Source organism: Chelonoidis abingdonii, chromosome 6 (genome assembly GCF_003597395.2).
Source record: "Chelonoidis abingdonii isolate Lonesome George chromosome 6, CheloAbing_2.0, whole genome shotgun sequence".
NCBI classification, from domain to species: Eukaryota; Metazoa; Chordata; order Testudines; family Testudinidae; genus Chelonoidis; species Chelonoidis abingdonii.
The window spans coordinates 49817224-49838438 of NC_133774.1; the positions used below are offsets into that span (position 1 = coordinate 49817224).

The following is a 21215-nucleotide window of genomic DNA, read 5'->3' on the forward strand; positions in this document are numbered from 1 at the left end:
TGCAGGAACTATGGGATAGCTACGGAATAGCTACCCACAATGCAACGCTTCAGAAATCGACGCTAGCCTCGGACCATGGACGCACACCGCCAAATTACTGTGCCTAGTGTGGCCGCATGAAATCGAATTTATAATATCTGTTTTATAAAACCGATTTAATGTCATTCGGAATTATCCCATAGTGTAGACGTACCCTGACTCTGCTCTAAGTTCAGCTGCAGTATCCTGTAGTGCCTTATGAAGCATTGCAAAGTGTCCTCACCTCCTCCACTGCCACACATATTCTTGAACCCTAAATGCATTTCGTGTCTGCTTTTACATGTTTTACCTTTTGTTCCTCTCTCTAGCCATCCATTGCAGGTAGTGAACCTGATTCTAGTTGACCAGCTCATAGGAAAGCAGCTGTCAAATTAAGAAACTGAAGAGTTTGAATTTCACACCAAATCCTGCAAATTCTCCATGCCGTGCTATAGTCAGACAGCATTATATCACCACCCCTCCTCCCCAAATACCATGTGTTTAGATGCAAGCAGTGTGCCAAGAGATTCTACAGTCTACAGATTTTTACGTCTCTACTTTATTTTGCATCCGACTGAATTTTATAGTCTAGTGTTTCCTCATCAGGATTGGTATTCTCCCTTAGTTTACAGTTAATTTGGCAGCAATACTGGGAAATGGATACAACTGAGATTTCCCATTTTAATACAGGTTCTCCATATGGAGTTGTGGTACTAAGACTAGATGTGATATATAGGACTTCCCACTTTGGGGATTATAAAAAAAAGTTGCCATCTCTTTTTCAGGTTCTGGCTCAAGCCAAGTTAAGACCTACACCATTTGTAGTCTCTCCAAATTTATTAATGACATCCACCTTATTAATGATAGAGCAAGTATTTTAACTTAATTGGTAATTGTCTGTAATTCATTACTGGAAGATTAATATTGAAATCAAACAGAAGTTTAGCTAGACAGATAAGAGGAAAGTTCTGCATGTTTTAAAGCCAGTAGAAAGGACATAAAAAGCAAGAAGGTGGGAAGGTATTAGATCCACAAACTTAGTGCATTTAAAAAATATTAGGAAAGCAAGAAATGTGGGTATGCTTTAAGAATAACATAAATCCTAAGACAATCAACTTACATTTGTCTAACTTTCTTAGAATATTACGATGTCAGCCCTTTCAGAGAAAAGAGCAACAAGTATTATTTTCACTGGAAATGCTGAAGACTATGCAGCATGAGAGTCTATAAATTACTGACTGTACAAACACCTGGTTTGCTGGGCACAAACAGAATCCCAAAAATAAATATTTTAGAGGTCAAACGCACACTGAGTCAACATACCAGCTGACTTAGATCTAAATGCATCAGAGTTGTTACAGGTAAACTGCAGTGAACAGTGAAAAAGACTTTAAGTACATGATTCAGTCTTAAAAAAACAAAAAAAGGCAATAAGGAATTGAGGAAGTTATATATTCTCATATTCAAAGGCTTCTCTACATGACCCCTGGTACATATTTCCTCTAGCAAGTAAACCAGGTTGAAAGAGTGTGGAGGGAAACCATATAACCCAGTGTTGCATGTGCTATAGCATAGTTATTGGCAAATATACTCCTTTCCACTACAACGTTGATCCGTTTGAAGCAGTGAACCTGAAATCTTTAGGATAGGTTTAACATCGCTGCTGTTCCTTTAAATGCATTACCTTCAAAGGGTAGGCTCAACTTCAGGTTAGGTCAGAGTGAAAAAAAACTAGTAATCTTAAAATTTGTCTACATTGCTCTACCATTTGGACTATGGGAGCGTGAACTGCAGTATGCATTTAAGTGCAACACTAACTCTCCCATTGGATACTGCAGGCGCATACTAGGCACCTTTTAGTTTGTGCCTACAGCATCCATGCAGGGGAGTGACCAGGGCCGGCTTTAGGAAGTGCGGGGCCCAATTCGAACACTTTCGGCAGGGGCCTGGCAGGGATGACTTAAAAAAAAAAAAAAAAAAGTGTAAAAAAAAGCCTCTCATTTCTTCCATGTATTATTTACTTTCCATAACTATATAAATAATAAAATTATATATTATGTACATTGCATCATATATGCTGTTGATTGGTTATTAATGACCACCGTTTCACATCTGTGGGTCCCCGCCACTCCCTGGGGATGTGCACGTGGGTCCGAGCTGCTCCCTGCCCCCCTCATTAAAGCAGGTGTGCAGGTTACTGCCCTGGGAACTGCAGAGCAGCAGTGGACATGGGGCTGGTTCGAGGCAGAGCAGGGACTGACTGGAGGTAGGGTCTGGCTGCAGGCAGGGCAAGGGGTGCGGGGCTGGCTGGAGACAGGGGATTGTTGGGGGGGGCTGGCTTCAGGCAGGGCTGCAAGGGGGTGCAGCAGGGGTTGGCAGGGCTGGAGACAGAGGAGTGTGGGACTGGCTGGCTTCAGGCAGGGGGGTGCAGCAGGGGTTGGCTGGAGACAGGGCAGGGTGGGCAGTGCAGGGCTGGTGTGGGCAGGGGTGCGTGTGTGGGGTTGGCTGGCTGACTTTGGGCAGGGCTGCAGAGGGGTGTGGCAGGGGTTGGCTGGAGACAGGGCAGGGGGTTTGGCAGGGGCTGGCTGTGGGCAGAGGGTGAGGAGCTGGCACGGGGCTGGTGCAGGCAGGGGGGCAGCAGAGGCAGCTGGAGCCCCGGCCCTTTAAATAGCCCCCAAACCCCCCGCTATCCCAGGGCTCTGAGAGCTATTTAAAGGGCCCAGGACTCCCCTGCTTCTACTCTGCCCTGGACCTTTTAAATAGCCGTGGGAGCCCTGGGGAATGCATGGGGGTGGCGGGGCTCTGGTGGCTATTTAAAGGACCAGGGTGGCAGAGGCAGCTGGAGCCCTGGCCCTTTAAATAGCTCCCCGCTACCCCAGGGCTCTGGGGGCTATTTAAAGGGTCCAGAGCTCCAACCAGGGGCATGGGGCTTCCTGCGCTCCAGGCAGAGCTCCAGCCGGGGCCGCGCTCCGGCCAGAGCTCCAGCTAGGAGAGCGGGGACTCGAGGCTTGCTGCGCTCCGGCCAGAGCTCCAGCTGGGAAAGCGGGGACTCGAGGCTTGCTGCGCTCCGGCCAGAGCTCCAACTGGGAGAGTGGGGGCGTGGGGCAGCCGCACTCCCGCCGGCGCTTTGGTCAGGGGAGCGGGGCCATGGAAGACCCCGGAGCAGACCGCAGCCGGAGTAAGTAAAAAAAATTAAAAAGGCGCCTAAGGCGCGGGGCCCAATTCCCGGGAATCGGGTGAATTGGCCTAAAGCCGGCCCTGGGAGTGACAGTGTAGCACTAACGAATACAGCAGTTCATATCCCCACAGTCCAAATAATGGAGCCATGTAGACACAGCCTCTATATAATAGGCTGGAGAGAAAGACACCACCACTCAATCTGGAAAAGCTCAGTTGTCAAGAGCATCCACATCATTCCTCAGTTGTGCAGTTAGTGGTTAGAAAAGACAGGTTGATGGGAGAAAAATGTTTTTAGGAGGCCAGAAACCATGAACTTCAATGCTGTGCCCCCATGGCTCTCTGAATACTGTGAAGAAGTTGTATTTGCAAATCAAATTACAAGATCACCTGAACAATGCAGGATGTTACTGCATCAAGATTAACTTTAATTAAAACCCTTGTTGAATGTGTTAAAACAACTACATTGAAGTGGGTAACACTTTATAAAGGACAATCAGAAGGAAAGCTACCTGTCACTATTACTTAAAACAGTAATTAAGTCACTTAAAATGTGGTTCTACACCTTAATCCCATTTCATTTGTGAACCACTTTAAATATTTTTAAAAGTTTATGGTCTTTTTCATCTCTTTCCCCGCCTCAACTCATGGCCAATTTCCTCTTTTAGGATCATGATGTAGATGCAGAGGTCACTCCTGTTTGATTAGGAAGTAAGGGCTATCAATCAACTCCTCAAAATAGGGGGACCTGAGGCCAGGATTTCAGGGGCTTCTCCTATAGCAGCTGTCCTCTTCTTTGTATGGGGATAAAAGCAGCAACCAGGATGGGAGTAGCAGAGCAGGAAAGATGTGGACAGAAGAAACTCACTAAAACCTCAGGAATGCTTCAGAAAGGGGAGCAAGTATCTCCCATTTCAATTGGAAGAAGTGGAGGAAGGGAGATTGTAATTTGTTCAGGGTCTTGCAATAAATCAGTATATAACAGAGCCCAGATTTCCCTGTTTCAAGTCCACATATTCAAGCCACCAAACCACACTGCCCCTCCAATAGCTCTATTCCCATAGCCCTGAAGAGATGGTCTAAATTAAAAATATTAATTCAATAAGAGCTCATTTGCCCGCTCCCTTAAACAGTTAAGGGCCATACATTATCCCGTCTACTACTGGGGAAATTCAGCTTGTCTGATACTACTACATGGTAAGAGAGAACTTTTGCTGCTCATTTTTTAAATAGTTGGTTTTGAATGTGCCTTTACCTTTGAATGCATGTAGATACTGAACAAGTTACGCTCCCCCAAACATTTCAGTTTTCTGGTCCGTTACTGTAGCCATTTGTATTTAAATAAAGTTATGAAGCATATTTGTGCCAAGTGACGTTAGTCCCTCTGTTGCAAAGCTAGAGCATTTTCATCAGTCCATCCACCCCATCAGTTTCTTTTTACATTGAAATTTACAAGTTAAAGCCTGCTGTATGTCCAGACAGAGAGGAAACTAGACCAACATAGTTTTAGACACTTTTAGGCAATTCTAAGTTGCCTAGCAACTGATATAGGCGTTTGTTACTGTTTCCAGGTTTCTAGCATTAACTGCTTTCTTAACAATTAGCCACCTATGATTATTGTATAAAGTTATTGTTTTACAGTGACAGATTTACTGAATTTGTCAAGATAAGGTATATAACAAGACCTGAGCAGACCTTTGAGGAAAAAGCACTGGTTACTACAAAATGCCAACTTACCAGGTTTGTAAGAATACTTTTGAGGGGTAGAAAGTGTCTTGATGTATCAAGTAAGATTCCTCTGTGAGCAAATCTTGGGTAATCAGTGATTTCTGATTCATTGATAAGGAACTATTACAAACAGGATTTGGAGAATTAAAAAGATGTTATTCTATAACAGATTGTCAAACTTCAGCTACAGTGCAGTGTACAGAAATATAGCTCAAATAGATAATACCTTTAAAAGTTTTAAGTTAACCAAACATCGAGAAGTCTATATTAACTAGCTTCAGGGGACCATTTAGGAAGACAAGACATCATGGGGAGGATCATCAGTGCAGCCTCTGGTCTAGAAGATCTGTGATAGTGTCTCTTAGCAATAGTAGCATGTGGTTCTATTGCTACCAAGAATGTGTTTTTCGTTAATAGCTATACTCACAGTCCCATAGTCATCTTCATAGACCAACTGGCTGAAGGTTTCCAAACCTAGAAGAATCAAAGAGACTGAGGTTTGTGGAGAACAATCCAAATACGCAGGTCACTAAAACTTGGGACCATCATCAGTTATTGTAGTTTACATAGCTAAGAAGCATGTTTCAGGCATTCTTTGAGACACGTTCTCCTCTCTGCCGTATACTACATCTCAGTTCCCCCAAGACCCAACTTTAGTTCGGTATTTGGGAAGAGGAAACTGCTAATCCTGAAGATAAGGTAAATGTCTTTCCACCATTCTATGTATATTAAGTTTAAATATACTAACACTGCTCCACTGCACCAAATTAACCTTGTAAAGGAATGGAAACCCTCACATATACAGCCCTCCAGAGTAATACAGGAGGATTTCAATAAGCTTGTGCTTATGAGCCAGAAAATTCCAAGATACTGACAAGTCCAATTCTATTTTCAAATATTAGCAGAGAAAAAAGTTACACAATGGAAGAAATTCCAGATTCAGTGTGAACGCTCGTTTTCAATTTCAAGTTTAAGAAAGATTTGTACAACATCCTTCTTCCACAGCTTATAGGAAAACAGAACCTTAAACAGCATGATAAAATCTTGATAGGTGTTTTCATTCAAAGACATTCATTTACTAGATAAAATTCAGAGTATGCTTTTCATAGTTCTATGATTTTCTTGCGATGTATTTGCTTTAATTATACAAACAGGAACAAAATACTTCCCTCTACAGTATTAAAGCCCTTAGAGAGCAGCATATAAAATGTCAGCTTACCTCTTAATGCACCCCAGACCTTTTCTGCCCTCAGTACTGCCACAGGTTCCGTTACACTTAACTGATCTTTGATGGAAATGGACAAAATATAAGTTATTGTCTCAACAAGATAAAATAGGGATTAGTTAACTTGAAACAAATATAATAATGACTTTGACTGACATAACGCTAGAACAGGACTCGACAAATCCTAACCTTTTCTTATAACAACTTTTAACTCTGACTTCCACTGTTTTTAAGTGGTGATGCTGTACTGTTACAGCTTTGCATTCATGTATGTCCTTTTGCACATGCACTAATATATTTATTAATAATGAAAATTCATTTTGATACTGAAAAAAACAAGTTTCACCCAATGGAAGGAAAGTAAGTAGACACACAATGTTGCAATAAGAAAGTTATTGCAGTAAATACTTCCTATATTTCTTGAGATTTAAACACTGCAGTGTTTATGCTCAGAAAGGTTACTGCTACTGCATATGTAGTTATTTCAAGAAGGAAGTAAATCTGTAAGTAAGAAGATGTAAAACCATCCCTTCCCCCACCTTCCAGAATTTGAACAGATGTTTAAAGTCTTGAATATTTCTCAATCTTGTTCTGCAGAATTAGAAATGGGGAAGTGTCAGTCACCACAGAATCTATAGCAATTATTATTAGTGGTAGAGCTACACTTGGGCAGTATGTACAATACAGATACTGCACACCCAGCTAGCAAAGGTATAAACAACAGGGTAGACAGTGAGGCCCTGCTTAGGTGAGCAGAGTCCCCTCCACATCTGAACCCTGGGGTATATACCCTTCACAGCTCTCTCTGGATCAAAGCAGCACCTCCCATGTCTACGCTGCTATTTTTAGCAGGGTAACATCTTGCTGTCTCCATACTGCTGGAGCCTTTCCCCACCATAGTGAAAGACTGTAGAAGGGATAAAAGGCTCTGGCAGTGGGAGGCAGCAGGGAAAGGTTCCAGCTGTCAGAGCTTTTCCCCACTGCCAGACCATTTTACAGTGACTATGGACACAACCTGCCTTTCACTGCAGCACATAGCTACCTGTACCCTGCAGCACATAGCTTCGTGTACCCAAGCATGGGCAAGCGTAGACAAGGTCTAAGAGTTCTACTATTTAACCTATTTACCTGGAATGTAAACTGAAGAAGTCACTGACCAACTTAACTAGTAAGATAAGTAAAAAAAACAAACTCATCAGAGCTATAAAAGCACCAATCAGTGTCAGGCTGCTACAATCGTGAGAGGTTTTCAAGGTCTTTTTACAGCTTAAGTGAGCCTATTATTACTCAGTTTCATTTGTAATAAACCTTTAAATATGCTGCTGACTATTACATTTGTGTGCTTGGAAAATAAGTGCTAGTGAGGAAATTCTGAATGGCACTTATAGCTGTAGAAGGAAAAAAGCAGCTGACCTATAGAAAGCTGAAGTGTATGATTCCAATGGACTTTTCCTTCCTCCCCCAGTTAGACACAGTTCATACCAGATCAGATACTCACAAGCCTCATTCGACGTGATGTTGGGATAATTGTCACACTCAGAGTCTTTGGAACCAATTATGACTTGAAGCTGAAGTAACTCTGTTCCAGCAGGAAGTGGTCTTTGACCCTGATTTTGCCATTTGGAATAACCAAAGATGTACTCGTAATACCTGCACAAAAAGCAAAGACAGGGAAGGAAGCTCTGAAGTGATCAGTGGCCTCTCCATCCCACCCTCGGTGCCCAGGACCAGTGCAATGGAACTGGGAAAATTTTGTACAGGGAACCACGACACAGAATTTTCAGGCTAATTCCCACCCCCAATTAGCAGCTACCCTATAAAAACAATCACGAGAGACAGGCAGTCTGGAAAGGTCTGAAGTGTAGCTTTGCTTGCACCTAGGGGGAAGGAAGTCGCTTTCAACAGCCCTTTGGCCGCTGGCAGGTTTATCTGCCCAGCCCATAAGCCGCTCTGCTTTTCTCCCCATAACAACGGTGAGCTGCAGGAGCGCGAGCCCAGCCGGGCCATGCAGGGCGCAGAACGAGCCCCTGGTCAGCCAACGGGCCGGGCCTCTCACCTGCGGAAGGCGTCCTGCAGGAGGCCGCAGCCGGGCCCCGCCGTGGAGCCCGGGCCGTGCACCAGCTGGAAGCGGGCCGGGGCTAGCTGGAGCTGGCGGGGGAGGATGCGGAGCGAGCGGGGCAGAGGCCACAGGGAGCCGGAGGGGGACTCGCCCAGCTCCAGCTCCGGCTCCTGCAGCAGGAACTCGGGCTGCGGGGGGCGCTGGTGGAGGCTGGAAGCAGCCAGCGCCGCGGAGGCGCACAGGATCCCCAGGAACAGCCGGGCTGGCTCCATGGCTCCGCGCTGTCCCTGCATCACGAGCAGCCTGGGCGGGACCGGGTCAAACGATCCCCGAGCTCCGCCTTCGACCTGTCACGAGGCAGCGAGGCGGAGCCGGGCTCGTTCCGGAATGGCTGCTGGCGGGCCGGTTCCGCTCAGTGGAGACGCTGGGGCCAAGGCCAGGGTGCAGGCTCCTTCCCTAGCTGTGGGCTGGCTGCTGCAGGGGCCTGCGGCGGCCATGGCGTCTTTGCACGGTTGCTTTCAAGGGGTAAATAAGACCCCGACTTTCACAATCAGCCAAAAATCCAGCTAATCCCATTTCAAAACAAGCCAGTCCTGGAGAACCCCAACACTCCATGTGACTAAAGCCCCCTGGCCTGCAGTCTGAGACCGCGGTGGGCCCCTGTGCAGTCCTGATCCTCTTCCCCAGTAGCCCTGCTTGCTGGGAGCTGATCAAAAAAAAAGAAGCTACTAGTCAACAAGCAACTGGCAACCTAATTAAGTCAGAAATAAGCCCAATTTGTGTTTTTTTCATGGGTTTGGCATGTCTGCTTCCCCGGGAGGTGTTACAAAGGGTGATCACAGGCTGTTGCCCCCATCTCCTCCTGCCAAGCTCCTGGCATCGCTGCCCATTTCTTCGGCTCTGGCCTGGTCTACGCTACGCTGTTAAACCGATTTTAACCTTTCTCTCCCCCTTCCCTCCTTTCTCCCCACCAAGTCCCTGGTGGATCCAGACCCAGTGTCCTGGGGTCTCACCAGAATAAAAAAAAACAATCAGGTTCTTAAACAAGAAAAGCTTTTAATAAAATGACAAACAGTAAAAATATCTTTGTAAATTAAGATCGATTATACAGGATTTTCGAGCTAGGACATGGAAATTACCCTGCTCACTAAGCATACAGTACAAATTAAAAAATCCTTTCAGCAAAATCACAAATTTGAACTCCTCCTAGTCAAATACACAATTAACTCTTTCAGCAATTGCACATTTGCAATAAAAGTAAAACAACATAAGCAACTCAGCGCTTATCTCCTAGTACTTACTATTTTAAGCTTACTGCGCTGAATCGAGAGATTGGAGAGAATCTGTTGCTATGTCCGGCTATCTCTCAAATCCCAGAGAGAACAACACAAAATATTAACAGCACACACAAAATACTCCCCCCACAAATTGAAAGATCCGTCCCGGATTGTCCTCCGGTCAGGTGACAGCCAGGCTTACTGAACTTGTTAACCCTTTACAGTCAAAAGAAATATAAAGTACTTCTGTTCTATTAACTCCTACTATTTGTTTATGACAGCCTGTTTACCTGCCTTAACTCCAAGTCCTTGAAAACATAATTTCCAGTATAGATACATAACTCCTTAAATATTATCTGTACTTACATTTTTAAATGGTTATGATGACCAGTGGGCTATTAGATCTCAGAAGAGACCTCACATGCTACCCTTTGGTGAACTTATATGCATGTATCTGACTGAGAGAATCTCTGTATAATCTGATGCATTCCCTGTGCCCTCTGCCAGTTGGCATGAAGAGGTCCCTGGATCAGAGGTGCCTGCTGTTGAAAATCCCAAGATTTTTAGACGCTGTCCTAAGGGCCTGACAAATTCCTCAAAAGCCTGAATCTCAAGTCAAAAGCCTGAAGTTAGGTAGGTCCAATGTGATGCTGCCATTTTGTGACTGGCTCACAGAAAGGATAAGAGACCTACTGCTGCTTACTGCTATGGGGGAATCATTCAAAGGATGGAGATCTACATTTGTGTAGCGGGTGGAATGGTGTTCTTATCCCAGATCTTCACATATGTATATGATTTAATCTAGTAACTGTATTTGTTTATTGCAGCACATGGATTCATATAGCGTCTTGCCATATAGGGTAGAGATGTCTAACCCATTTGGAGAAGAGAGGAATTCTTTGTTCCATTGGCTGGGGTATATATTCAGGACTATATACACCAGACAGTGTAGCATGGAATGCCCACAGATGTCAGTAGGAGATTTCCACAGAGATCAAGGAGTAATTAAAGCCATTTATTAATTATTTGTTCAACACCTAATAGTTGCTTTCATCACTCAGGGAAAAAATAAGTCCCTTTTACGCCCACAGTTGTTTCTGTTGTTTGTTTCTCTTCTTCCCCCATCCTCTTCTCTATGATTCTCTTCCTCTTGCCTATCTGTGTGTGACGTTATGAGTGTAATATAATACCTCATTAAAAGATGAAAGGGCCAAAAAAAGTTAATTAACTCACAGACTGACCTGACCCATGGCCAAACTTTAGAAACTGGTTAGGAAGATATGTAAATGAATAGAGCTTTGAAATGCAAGTCTGCATTGTTAGAGGTAGAAGTGTAGGTATTTGCTCAGATCTTGTAATGTAAGCAAACAAGTCTTGTCTATTGCTATAGCTTTGATTCAAAGATCAAAAAAGGAATATTAACATTTAAGAAGACACTTGAGTGAAATAGTATTATTGTCTATATGTCTCTTTGAAGGTTGTGGTAACCTATATCTGAACTGTTTAATGGATGAATTACCCTGTGGTAATTGCCAGGATGTTTGGGAGAAGGAGAGTTAAGCCTATTGTTTTCTCAGGTCAAAAGGCTGCTGGAAATGTATAAGAACCCTGGGACATGATCCTGCTTCAGCTCAGATCTGCTTTGGGTTTTAAGAGGGGGAAACCTTAAGCCATAAGGATTGAGATCTCCAGTCACTGACTGGAGTCACCCTGAATGTGGACATTGGGCTATAACCTATGGACTATTTCTAAAAGGACTTTTGGCAACTACAAGCTCATCTCCACTATGTATCTGAACCTCAAGAATTGAATTCAAGTCAAGAATTAGAAAGAGAAGCTGCTGAGAGAAAGAAGGAAGCTGCTGAGAGGGAGAAATAAGCTGATGAAAGAAGGAGGCTGATGAAAAAGAAGAAAAAGCTCCTAAGGGACACATAGAGCTGCTGGCTGCTGAGGAGAGGGTTCGCCAGATATGACAAGAAACTGCCAAACTTCAGCTCCAAGTCAAAAAAGCAAGGGAAGAACAGCAGAAATTGTATCCTCTTGAAAGTCCAGTTTGTAACAATGTTGGTATGTTGTGTAACTAACTGCCTTGGTCAGGGAAGAGGATACAGACCAAGAAGACTTAAATGGATCCTAAATCCATGCTGCTGAAAGTTGCCCATCTTTAAAAGTACTTGTCAAAGGAGTCAGAAACTATGATGTGTGTGGCATAAATAACTGGCGAGAAAGATGTACCTAAAAGTCTGCAAATAGTGTGAATCAGCCATGTTTATGTTAATTAATCCTGTATATGATGAGATTTCCACAAACAAAAACTTCATTAAAAACAGATATGGGTGAGTAGGAGACACATAACCACACAAACCATTCAAAACAAGGAACTGCATCCTCATGCCTTTCTTAAGAGTATTAGAAACCACCTACTTTGCTAGCACACACATGACATGTATGTTCACTGTGACTAAGGTCAAAGTTTAGTATTTGTACTGTAGTGCATGTTAGTGAAGTGTATTGTCTGTGAGTGGTGTGTTTGTTATTTTAACTTTTTAGAGGTAAAAGGGAGTTATTTGGGGAGGTGTGGCCTCTGTTGGTGGGAGAAGCTAATGGGATGTGTGGGTGATGAGACATCAAGGGTGTCATTTATTGTGGGATAAAGAGGGGCAGTTATGTTTGATTTTCATAGATATATATGCATCACTTTTTGCTCCTCCCCCCTCTGAACTTTGCAGGATATAATATAATCACATAGAGTGTTCTATACCCTGACACAACTTCTCCCCTTCCCTCCTAAATTTTTCTCAAATGATGCCCTTGTAATTTCCTTATTTTGGAAGGCTTGTGTGGTTGGATTTTACCCTTGTCTGCTTCTTAAATAAGTTCTGGTTTGTGGTAACTTCCTGATTTTGTTTAGCTTTTATTTGTATAGAATCCTGTAAGGGTTACAGGGGCAGCTCTAGGCAGGCAGGCAGAGCAGGCTGAGTCGGGGTCTGACATGGGGGAGGGGTGTCCCCCTCCCCCGTCTCAGGATAAGTCCATCAGCCTGCTGTCTCCCTGGCCTCAGATACACCCCTCTCCCTCTCCCCCCTTCAGTTGAAAAGCCACAACATGGATGCCCCTGGAGCGATGGGATTGAGAAACCTGCATCATGTGATGCTGTACCTGCCCCATGAGGCATTGCAAACCCTTCCCAAAGCACCCTGTCCAGCTGCACAGTGGGATAGCTACCACAGTGCACTGCTCTCTGTCTCAATGCAAGAGTTGTTACTAGATGTGGATGTACTTTCCCCACACAAGGAGCTAGCATGGACATGCAACAGCTATTTTAATTAAAGCAGCATAATTTTCGCCAACAAAACTTTGTAGTGTAGACAAGGTCTTAGAGGTTCAGAACAAAATCTCACTCCTAATCTGACTGTTCTCCAAAGTTTTATCTTGATTGTCTTTCCTTGTTTGAATTGTAAACTCTCTAGGGCAGGGAACATATTTTTATCTATGCTTGTAATAAGGTCTTGTGTAATGTTACAGCCCACAACTGACATTTTAAAAATGAGTAACAGTAGTTATTAATACTTTGCATTTCTATGGAAATTAAAAAATATATTGCAAGCAGAAATCACTGATGAGCTGGAGGTAGCTTGTCTGATCCTCTTGCTAACAGAGCTGGCCTCTGGATCTTGTACAGAAGAATCTAGGCATTTATCTTAAAGTTTCTAGCCCTTTGCCTTGCAGAAATCTTGAAAATAAAAATTGATTGCTAAGATTAGAACATACATAGCTGGGCTCCACTTCTGAAACAGGCAGATGGGGTGATGTAGAGACCCTCCCCCCCTTAACAAGTCTTACATAAAATGAGTCAGTGAAATGTAGGGTGTTTTCCAAAGAATCATCTTGCTAAGCATAGTGATGTGATAGATGTGGACAGAAATTGGATATAATTTATGGGAGGGCAAAATGGAGGTAAAATGATAAGATTGCTCTACTTCCAGCCCTCAGAGAGGGCACCCACTATTGTTGTGACTGCAGCAGCTGTTGCAAAAGCCCCCCCCCCCCACACATTATTTGTAGGTGTGCCCAGGGGGTTCCCCACATGGCAACCTATTTCCCTGCCAGTAGCCACTCCAGAAGTACAAAGGGGGCAGAGAGGAAGTAAAGCTTTGCAGTTGCTGAGTAGAGTTTTGTAACCTCTACGGCTTGCCTGTTCCCGCTGGTGACAGCCTGCCCAGCGGTAGGTCTGAACAGCTGGTACTGGCCCTGCGGGGGAGCCTACAGCCTTTTTTATGGCCAGTAAAAAGTGATGGGGCCCTGGCTGCCCTTGTTCCAGTGCCCCTGAATGTATAAGAGCCTCAGTGAGGTACTGGGGAGGGTGACAGATATGGCAATTTCCTGCAATATCCTTGAAAAATCTTACTGAATTTAGTTTATATATCTTTTGAGTCCACTGTAGTAAATGAAAAGGTTCTGTATTATTGTGGGCCTAGAAGATCACGGGACTATACTGAACAATGTGGAGACACAAATAGTCTTTTGGGACAATGTGTGTGAAGTGGATCTCCTGGGAAATATTTTGTGGAGGGGAATGCAAATTCACCATCCCAGGTATGCAAAACCCAGCCTTCTGAGACTACATTCTGAGGAGTGGGCCTTCGTCTGCTGATTGTTCCTGGAATCTGAAGATCAAAGTCCCGCAATGTACACAGTAAACACTGAACTATTCATGGTTGTGAAGTTCTAAGGCTGTAATGAACTTATAACCACAGCAAAACCCCTTTGTGGGGTTTGAAGGACTGACTTCTTTCTTGTGATCTCTAGTAAGCTCATTAACATGGTGTAGGTTCTTTTATTGTTTTTAATATATTTTCTCTGTAATTCTTTCACCTTAAGAATCATAGAATATGAGGGTTGGAAGGGACCTCATCTAGTCCAACCCCCACCCCCGCTCAAAGCAGGGCCAATCCCCAGACAGATTTTTACCCCAGTTCCCTGAATGGCCCCCTCAAGGATTGAGCTCACAACCCTGGGTTTAGGAGGCCAATGCTCAAACCACTGAGCAATCCCAACATACTTTCTTACAAAAGGCTGTGTGGTAACTTATAACTGCTGGCAATTACAGCTATTCATGGGCTTCTTGAAAATGCAAAGCACAGACAATGGCCTATTTAGGCAGTCTGGCTTGCAGGGGATATTGCATTATAGTCAGGGAACTGTGCAGCTGGTCGGGAGTGAGAGAGATGTGGGTCTCTTTGCCCAAGAGAAGTGATGGACAAGGAGCCAGAAACCTAGACTGCGACCCCTGAAGTGACCAGAGAGGGGGAATAAAGGTGTATCTGGTCCTTGATTGTGAATGAGATACGGGTCATTAGACCAACCTGGAAACCTGTTTGAATGGCAGACCACACCCATTTAGTATAGGGGCTGTCCATAAATTATGTAACACTTAAGGGGTTGGGTGGGTCCTTAATTGTGCTTGTTTGTTTCAGTGTTACAAAATGCTACAAGCAGTGGGTCTTAAATCACCAAAAAATGCGTTACCTAATTTACGGACAGCCCTATACGCAGTGTAGAGTTTTTGTGCCTTCTTTTTGTTTTGACTCAAATGAAGGATAGGGGAATGCTTTATTAGTGAAAGTCTAACCTCAGCCCATAGATAGTATGGTTCTCTTTAGTGTCTTTCATTAAGTCTCTGGGCTAACTCTATTGAAATCAATTAAATTGTATTGCCATGTGATTAGCTCTTAAAGTCTTATCTAGATCTGCTGTTAGCTGATTTGCAAGCACTGGGTTACTGGTTGTACTGTGGCTTTGTGTATATTGTGTCCTGGCTGTGTTCTAATTTACTTCCTTGCAAAATAAACAAGTATTACTATGCAAGAGATCAGTGAAAATGAGACAAATTATTCCTTTGATTATTTAGATTTTGCGTAGTAAGACACAAACTCACTAGTCACCTATTTTGATAAGATTCTAGTTCAGGGGTAAGCAACCTATGGCATGTGTGCTGAAGGCGGCAGGCAAACTCATTTTCAGTGGCACTCACTGCCCAGGTCCTGGCCACCGGTCCGGGGGGCTCTGCATTTTAATTTAATTTTAAATGAAACTTCTTAAACATTTTAAAAACCTTATTTACTTTACATACAACAATAGTTAAGTTATATATGATAGACATAGAAAGAGACCTTCTAAAAACGTTAAAATGTATTACTGGCACGTGAAACCTTAAATTAGAGTGAATAAATGAAGACTCGGCACACCACTTGTGAAAGGTTGCCGACCACTGGTCTAGTTAATAAAGAGAACGTAACTGTTGCAGCTTATGAGATAGAGACAGAATTTTCTGTCCATGAAAGTATCCCATGCTTTGTAAGTTATATAATGAAGGAAATAAAATGGAATTTTCCTTGGTAAAATGACATAACAGCTATACTCACAAAGGCAAAAAATAAAAAGGTTAGAGCCCCAGGCAATTGAATGGCTTGTAGTTCGCTCCTACCCACGTTTTTGTATCCATTGCAGTTATTTACATTTTATGTCGTATGAAATCACCAGGGCTTTGGGAAAAGTTTTGTCCTTTTATCAGTGCTAGTGGACTTGGGGCATGTGTGCCTGAAATAACACATAGTATATGTATATCATGCTACTAAGTGTCTCAAATGGAGTTCTAGTCCTTTGGGAGAGGATTGTGCAGACAGGGACAGAAGGTGTGGTCTGATGTGATGCAATTTCAGTGAATATTCTGAAGTTATTGAACAAAGTTTCATGGACTCTATGGTATTTTTCTTAAATCTCTGCTTTGCATGTGCATTTGCTTCCTCAACAGATTTTAATGCCAGAAGGGACCAGTGTGGTCATTTAGTCTGACCCCCTGTATAATACAGCCCATAGTATTTCATCCAGTATTTCATTGTACTCTGGATTCACTTATTACAGTATTGCCAGATCTCACTATTTTATCATGAATCTCAAAATATTTGTTGTCTATCCTAAAGCCCCAACATCAGAAGTCATATGATTCCATGAAAATCTCTGCGCTTTTTTTTTTTTATCAAAAGTTCCAGCCCTCGTGGTTGTGGAGGAAAGCTTGAAAGCAAACCCTACAGGTTCCAAAGCAAATAAGGAGAAGCTAATGTTTACTGTCTGAAAAAACTTTGTGACTTTTTAGCCAGTCACATGACTTTCTGAGGCCTGACTCCTATATTTTTGAACATTTGAGGCTGGCAATACTGCTTGCGCTAATATTTCCAGTTTCAATTACATTAGTTGCTTGATTTGCTCTTAGTAAACATTGCCTCATTATGTGTGCCTGCATTTACATGTGAAATATTAACTAAGTACATCTTTAAAAGGCAGCCTTAGAAATTGTATCTGTTAGCATTATTTAAATGTATCCCTTTCAATGTAATGAGTCAATGAGATGCCCCCATCGCACGTCATTTATCAGTATCATGTGACATACCATTAACAATATCGCAGAAATGTTTCATGTAGCTTAACCCCCCATCTCTCCCCATTGCCCCTTGAAATGAATGGATTTCAGCAACAGTTTTGACAACACTCTTGTCTACAAGTTATAAAACATCTGGAAAATTAGACTAAATGGATAAAACAGTTCAATGTAATAATATGGATCTGGCATCTATACAACCGCTGTATAAAGCATGGGTTTTTTTATGGACCAGATGTGGCATTTATGTGTTATGAAGAACAGAGGCATGTTCAGTCATGCTTTTTTATTGCATTTAAATGCAAGGTATATTTTAATAACTCTCAAAGGGAATTGTATCCCATTGATTAGAAACTGTCAGTATGTCAGGTATAACCCTGAAAAAGTGAGTGAATCTGTCTGAAAACTGCAGATATAATTTAGGCTGACATTAAACTATGCACTTATTGTGAGATGGCTTTAAAAAAAAGAGACCTCTACCAATAAATTTCCATTTACTATTCCAATGAATGGGATCCATGAATCCTTTGATCTTCAGTTGTTTATGTCCTTACTAGACCTGTGTTCTGTTAAATTTACAGCTCTATGAAATAATTATTCCTTTATGTTTATTCTCCAGCCTTTCACATTTTCTCATTAAGATTATAACTTTGCCTATAAGCCACCTGCACAATCTCTGTTTTTACAGTCCTGCATGGGGTTTCAGTGGAATGAATTGAACATGTGTGATAGAAGAGCTACTCCATCCACCTTGCTTTTGTGACTGGTCTTTCCCGAGCTGACTTTAGAAGTAGATAGCATTGATACTTTTATTTTCTAGTCTCTTTGCCTCTCCTCACCATCTAAGATCTCTGCTATCGCTATTGTCAGCCTTACTCATAATTACTTTGATAAGGACAATACCCAGCTCGACAACTCCTTGACTCTGACCTGTCTCCCAGCTACACAACAAATCCCTACTACTAGCTTCCTTCTTTGCGGAAGTCTCTTTCGTTCTACATCCTTTATTCCATTTTCATCATCCTTAATTGAGCTCTCAATTTCTAATTAGAGCTAAGTGAATAATTGACTTTTGGTTTCAGTAGCCAAACCAAAAAAAAAAAGTAAAAATGTATTTAGTTTTGATCTAAAACTGAATGTTTTCCTTTTTTCTTGCCAAAATGAAACAACAACAAAAATTCATGTGGGTTGAATGAAACTTTTCAAATGTCAATTTGAAATGTCACTTTGAAATGTAATCTCAATTTGAAATGTTAATCAAAACAAAATGTCGAAATTGGTTCTGGGTTTACAATGACACCATGGAGCCGGGCCCATGCTCAGAAGGGACCCCAGCCTATTCCGCTTGCACTGCCCCCCGAGAGCCCACCAGCTCACTGGCTGCCCCCAGCCAACCACTTTCTTCTCTTGGCCTGCTCACTGGCAGACCAAGGGCTCCTCTCCACCTTCTGGCCTCACCTGCCAGCTCCTCTGCCCCTTGGCCGGACCCAGTGCACCTCCCCCTCTGGGCGTCTCTGCTTCCCATCACCTGAGGGGCCCCACCTGTCTTCCCAGAGCTGAGGCATCTGGCACTGGTGCAGAAGCCTGACCAATCTTGGCCAGTTGGGGGGATGGACAGTGTGGGGGGCTTGGCTGGGCACCTCCAGGCAAGTGGGTCCTGAGGGAGCCAGGTCTGAGCAGGTCCTGGCCTGGCTGATCTTGCCATTCCCAAGGGGCTGGAGCAATTCCCCACCCTGGGGCTAGTCCTGGCTGCACTGCCGGCTCAGCCTGGCAGATACTGTCACCTCTCAGCAGGGCTGGGGAGTGCAGGCAGGAGGCAGGGCGTGGTGGAGTGGGTCTTTGGGGGATGTGGGTGGGTGCTGGGATGTGAGGGGTGGGGCAGATGTGTGTTTTGGGGCACTAGGGAGTGGGGGTTCTGTGTGGGGTGCTGGGCAGTTATGGTGGGGCTATGGGCAGTGGGGTGCTGGGCAGGAGTGGTTTTGTGCAGGGTGCTGTGAATTTGTGGAGGGGGTCTGGTTGGGGGCTCTGGGAATAGTGGGTCTAGGGGGCTCTGGCCATAGGGATTTGGGGTGGGTTTGTGCTGGGGGAAGCTGTGTGGTGTGGCATGGGCCCATCCCTGAGTGGAAGGGGCATGCTGGCAGCATAGGGCCGGACAGGCCACTTTGTGTCTGGCAACTGCCGGTTTGTAACTAGTGCCCTCATACTGGGCTGGGTAGAGCAGGGCTGCTCCTGCCATGCCATGCCCCATTGCCCCTGGCTGGCCCATCACGCTGAGGACTGACCTCCCTGTGCCATGCTCCCATGCCTCCATAGGGGCCCACAAATATGTTTGGCACTGGGCCCACAAAAGGTTAATCTGGCCCTGGTCGAAATGGTTGATTTTGACATTTTCAAAATGAACGATTTTGACATTTCTGATTCTCTCTCTCTCTCGGTCTCTTTTAGCCCATATCTGTGAAGAGTTTAATTTCATGCCAAAATGCATTTTTTAGCAAATTTACTATTTGCTGAAAACTCTTTGCCCTGCTCTGTTTTTGATCTCTTTTGAACCTTTTTTTATTACATTTTTAATTGGTCAAAACCAATACAGCCTCGAGAACAAATACCAAATACATGATATGAGTAGTTCAAAATGACTTATAGACCACTCTAAGGGAAATGCATGAAGTGAGAGCAGGCTGAACTTGTGTAAGTGACAAGTGTACAAAAAATTATTCCAGTACTCATAGCACATCTCTCCTTACGCTATTAACTTTTACTGTGGAAAACAGACCTGAGAGATGTTGGCTTGGCTGCTGTGGAATCTTCTTCTTAAAACTTCATAAATGGAACCCAAGTGACATTATAATTTACATATGTGTCTCTCATGGGGTGAAGGCCAAAAATCTTGGGACCATCCTTGAGCCTGAACTTGCTTTTTCCTTCTACATTTTTCTTGTGTGGAGTTCTATCTATTACAATCTCCACAGCATGGCCAGACTTCTTTCTAGCTTTAGCTCTGACTCTGCTGAAATCCTTATTCATAATTTAAGGCAAACTACCAGTGACGACAATGGAGTTTGAGCAAAAATGAGTGAGTTGCTCAGCATTTGGCCCGTTGTTTGCCATTTAATATACAAGGCTTCCAGGAATACAACACAGAAACTGAGAGTTACAACTATGAGTTGAATGACAAAGAGCCTTAGAAAATAGGATTAACATAACATTGAATCATGATCCAAAGTTGCCCTAGGGCATACTGCCCAAGGTGAGTAGATGATACATGTTTGTCAATAGAGTTGAACTTGCTGAAAAAAATTCCAATATTTATTGTGAAATATCTTGGGGGAAAAAGGGAAATCACTTTTAAATGATAAGGAAACCCTAGAAAATTTCAGTCTTCAAAGAAGGTAAAATATATTTAAAGTGGATTCTGGATTGTATGAGCTCTGGAATGATTTTGATTGCATCTGAATGGTAACATTGTTTTCTTTGTAACAAACACCATTAACAGATGTTCCTTCTTGTCTTGGAAGCTCATAAACAATCTCTTTTGTTCTCTGAGTTCTAAAGATTGTGTACTGTATGTGCAGCAAAGGAAATCATGTGATGTATTACTTAATACCTCACACACCTTTTGATCAGTGCAGCTACTGCTGTTACCTGGGATGTTCTGTGTAAAGGTAGTCTGCATTATGTTTCCTTGGTCAACATAGTGAAAATACCAATTCAGAAATAAAAATAGACATCGCTATGTTGTCAGAACTTTCCCTCTTTGTTTTCACTTCTGCTGGTGACTTTGAATGCACATGGCCACTGAACCCCTGACTCCAGGGAGGGATATTACTCCAGTAGGGGCAAGAGGCCTAACACCAGGGGCAGAAACTGGAAATGAGAGAATCCTTGGGAAGAGGCTAGGTAGAGGCGAGTGCTGGACTCAGGTGTGGGATAGATGGACTAAGAATGTTGTAACTACCCAGCTGAGATGTTGAGGTGTTGTTTGTGTTTTGCTTTGGCTTTTCTGTTAATAAATGAGACCCACAGGTCTCTCTGGAGTTGTTGAGACCCTGGGTGAGGAGGGAAATGAAATAAGGGCTCATCTGCAACACAACACCTGCCTGCAAAGGGGTGTGCTGGGGCAGCCTGGAATGATGACATTGTGCCAAGTGCTGCTCTGGCACAGCTGAAAAGGCTGCTTAATATGATGAGTGCTGGCTTGCCATATGCTGAATTTTTGAATAATCAACTTAAAAGAACACTTATCCCCACTATTAATCCTATACACTGAGGGACTCAAGAAAAAATTCATGAATT

At 43.3% G+C, this 21215-nt stretch overlaps 2 protein-coding genes across 2 annotated transcripts in view; one reads left to right on the top strand and one right to left on the bottom strand.

Annotated features, from left to right (window-relative positions):
- The window catches only part of HEXB (hexosaminidase subunit beta), a 26663-nt gene extending 18154 nt beyond the window's left edge, over positions 1-8509 (bottom strand). The window contains exons 1-5 of the mRNA XM_032763561.2: positions 8205-8509; positions 7647-7798; positions 6143-6208; positions 5351-5397; positions 4933-5043 (exon numbers count right to left, since the gene is read on the bottom strand). Coding sequence (XP_032619452.1) covers positions 4933-5043; positions 5351-5397; positions 6143-6208; positions 7647-7798; positions 8205-8500 — 672 coding nt within the window. The 5' untranslated portion in view covers positions 8501-8509. The remainder of the gene's footprint in view (positions 1-4932; positions 5044-5350; positions 5398-6142; positions 6209-7646; positions 7799-8204) is intronic.
- Positions 1-21215, top strand: part of FAM169A (family with sequence similarity 169 member A) — a 244951-nt gene that overhangs the window by 114556 nt on the left and 109180 nt on the right. The gene's annotated exons all lie outside the window — the stretch shown is intronic.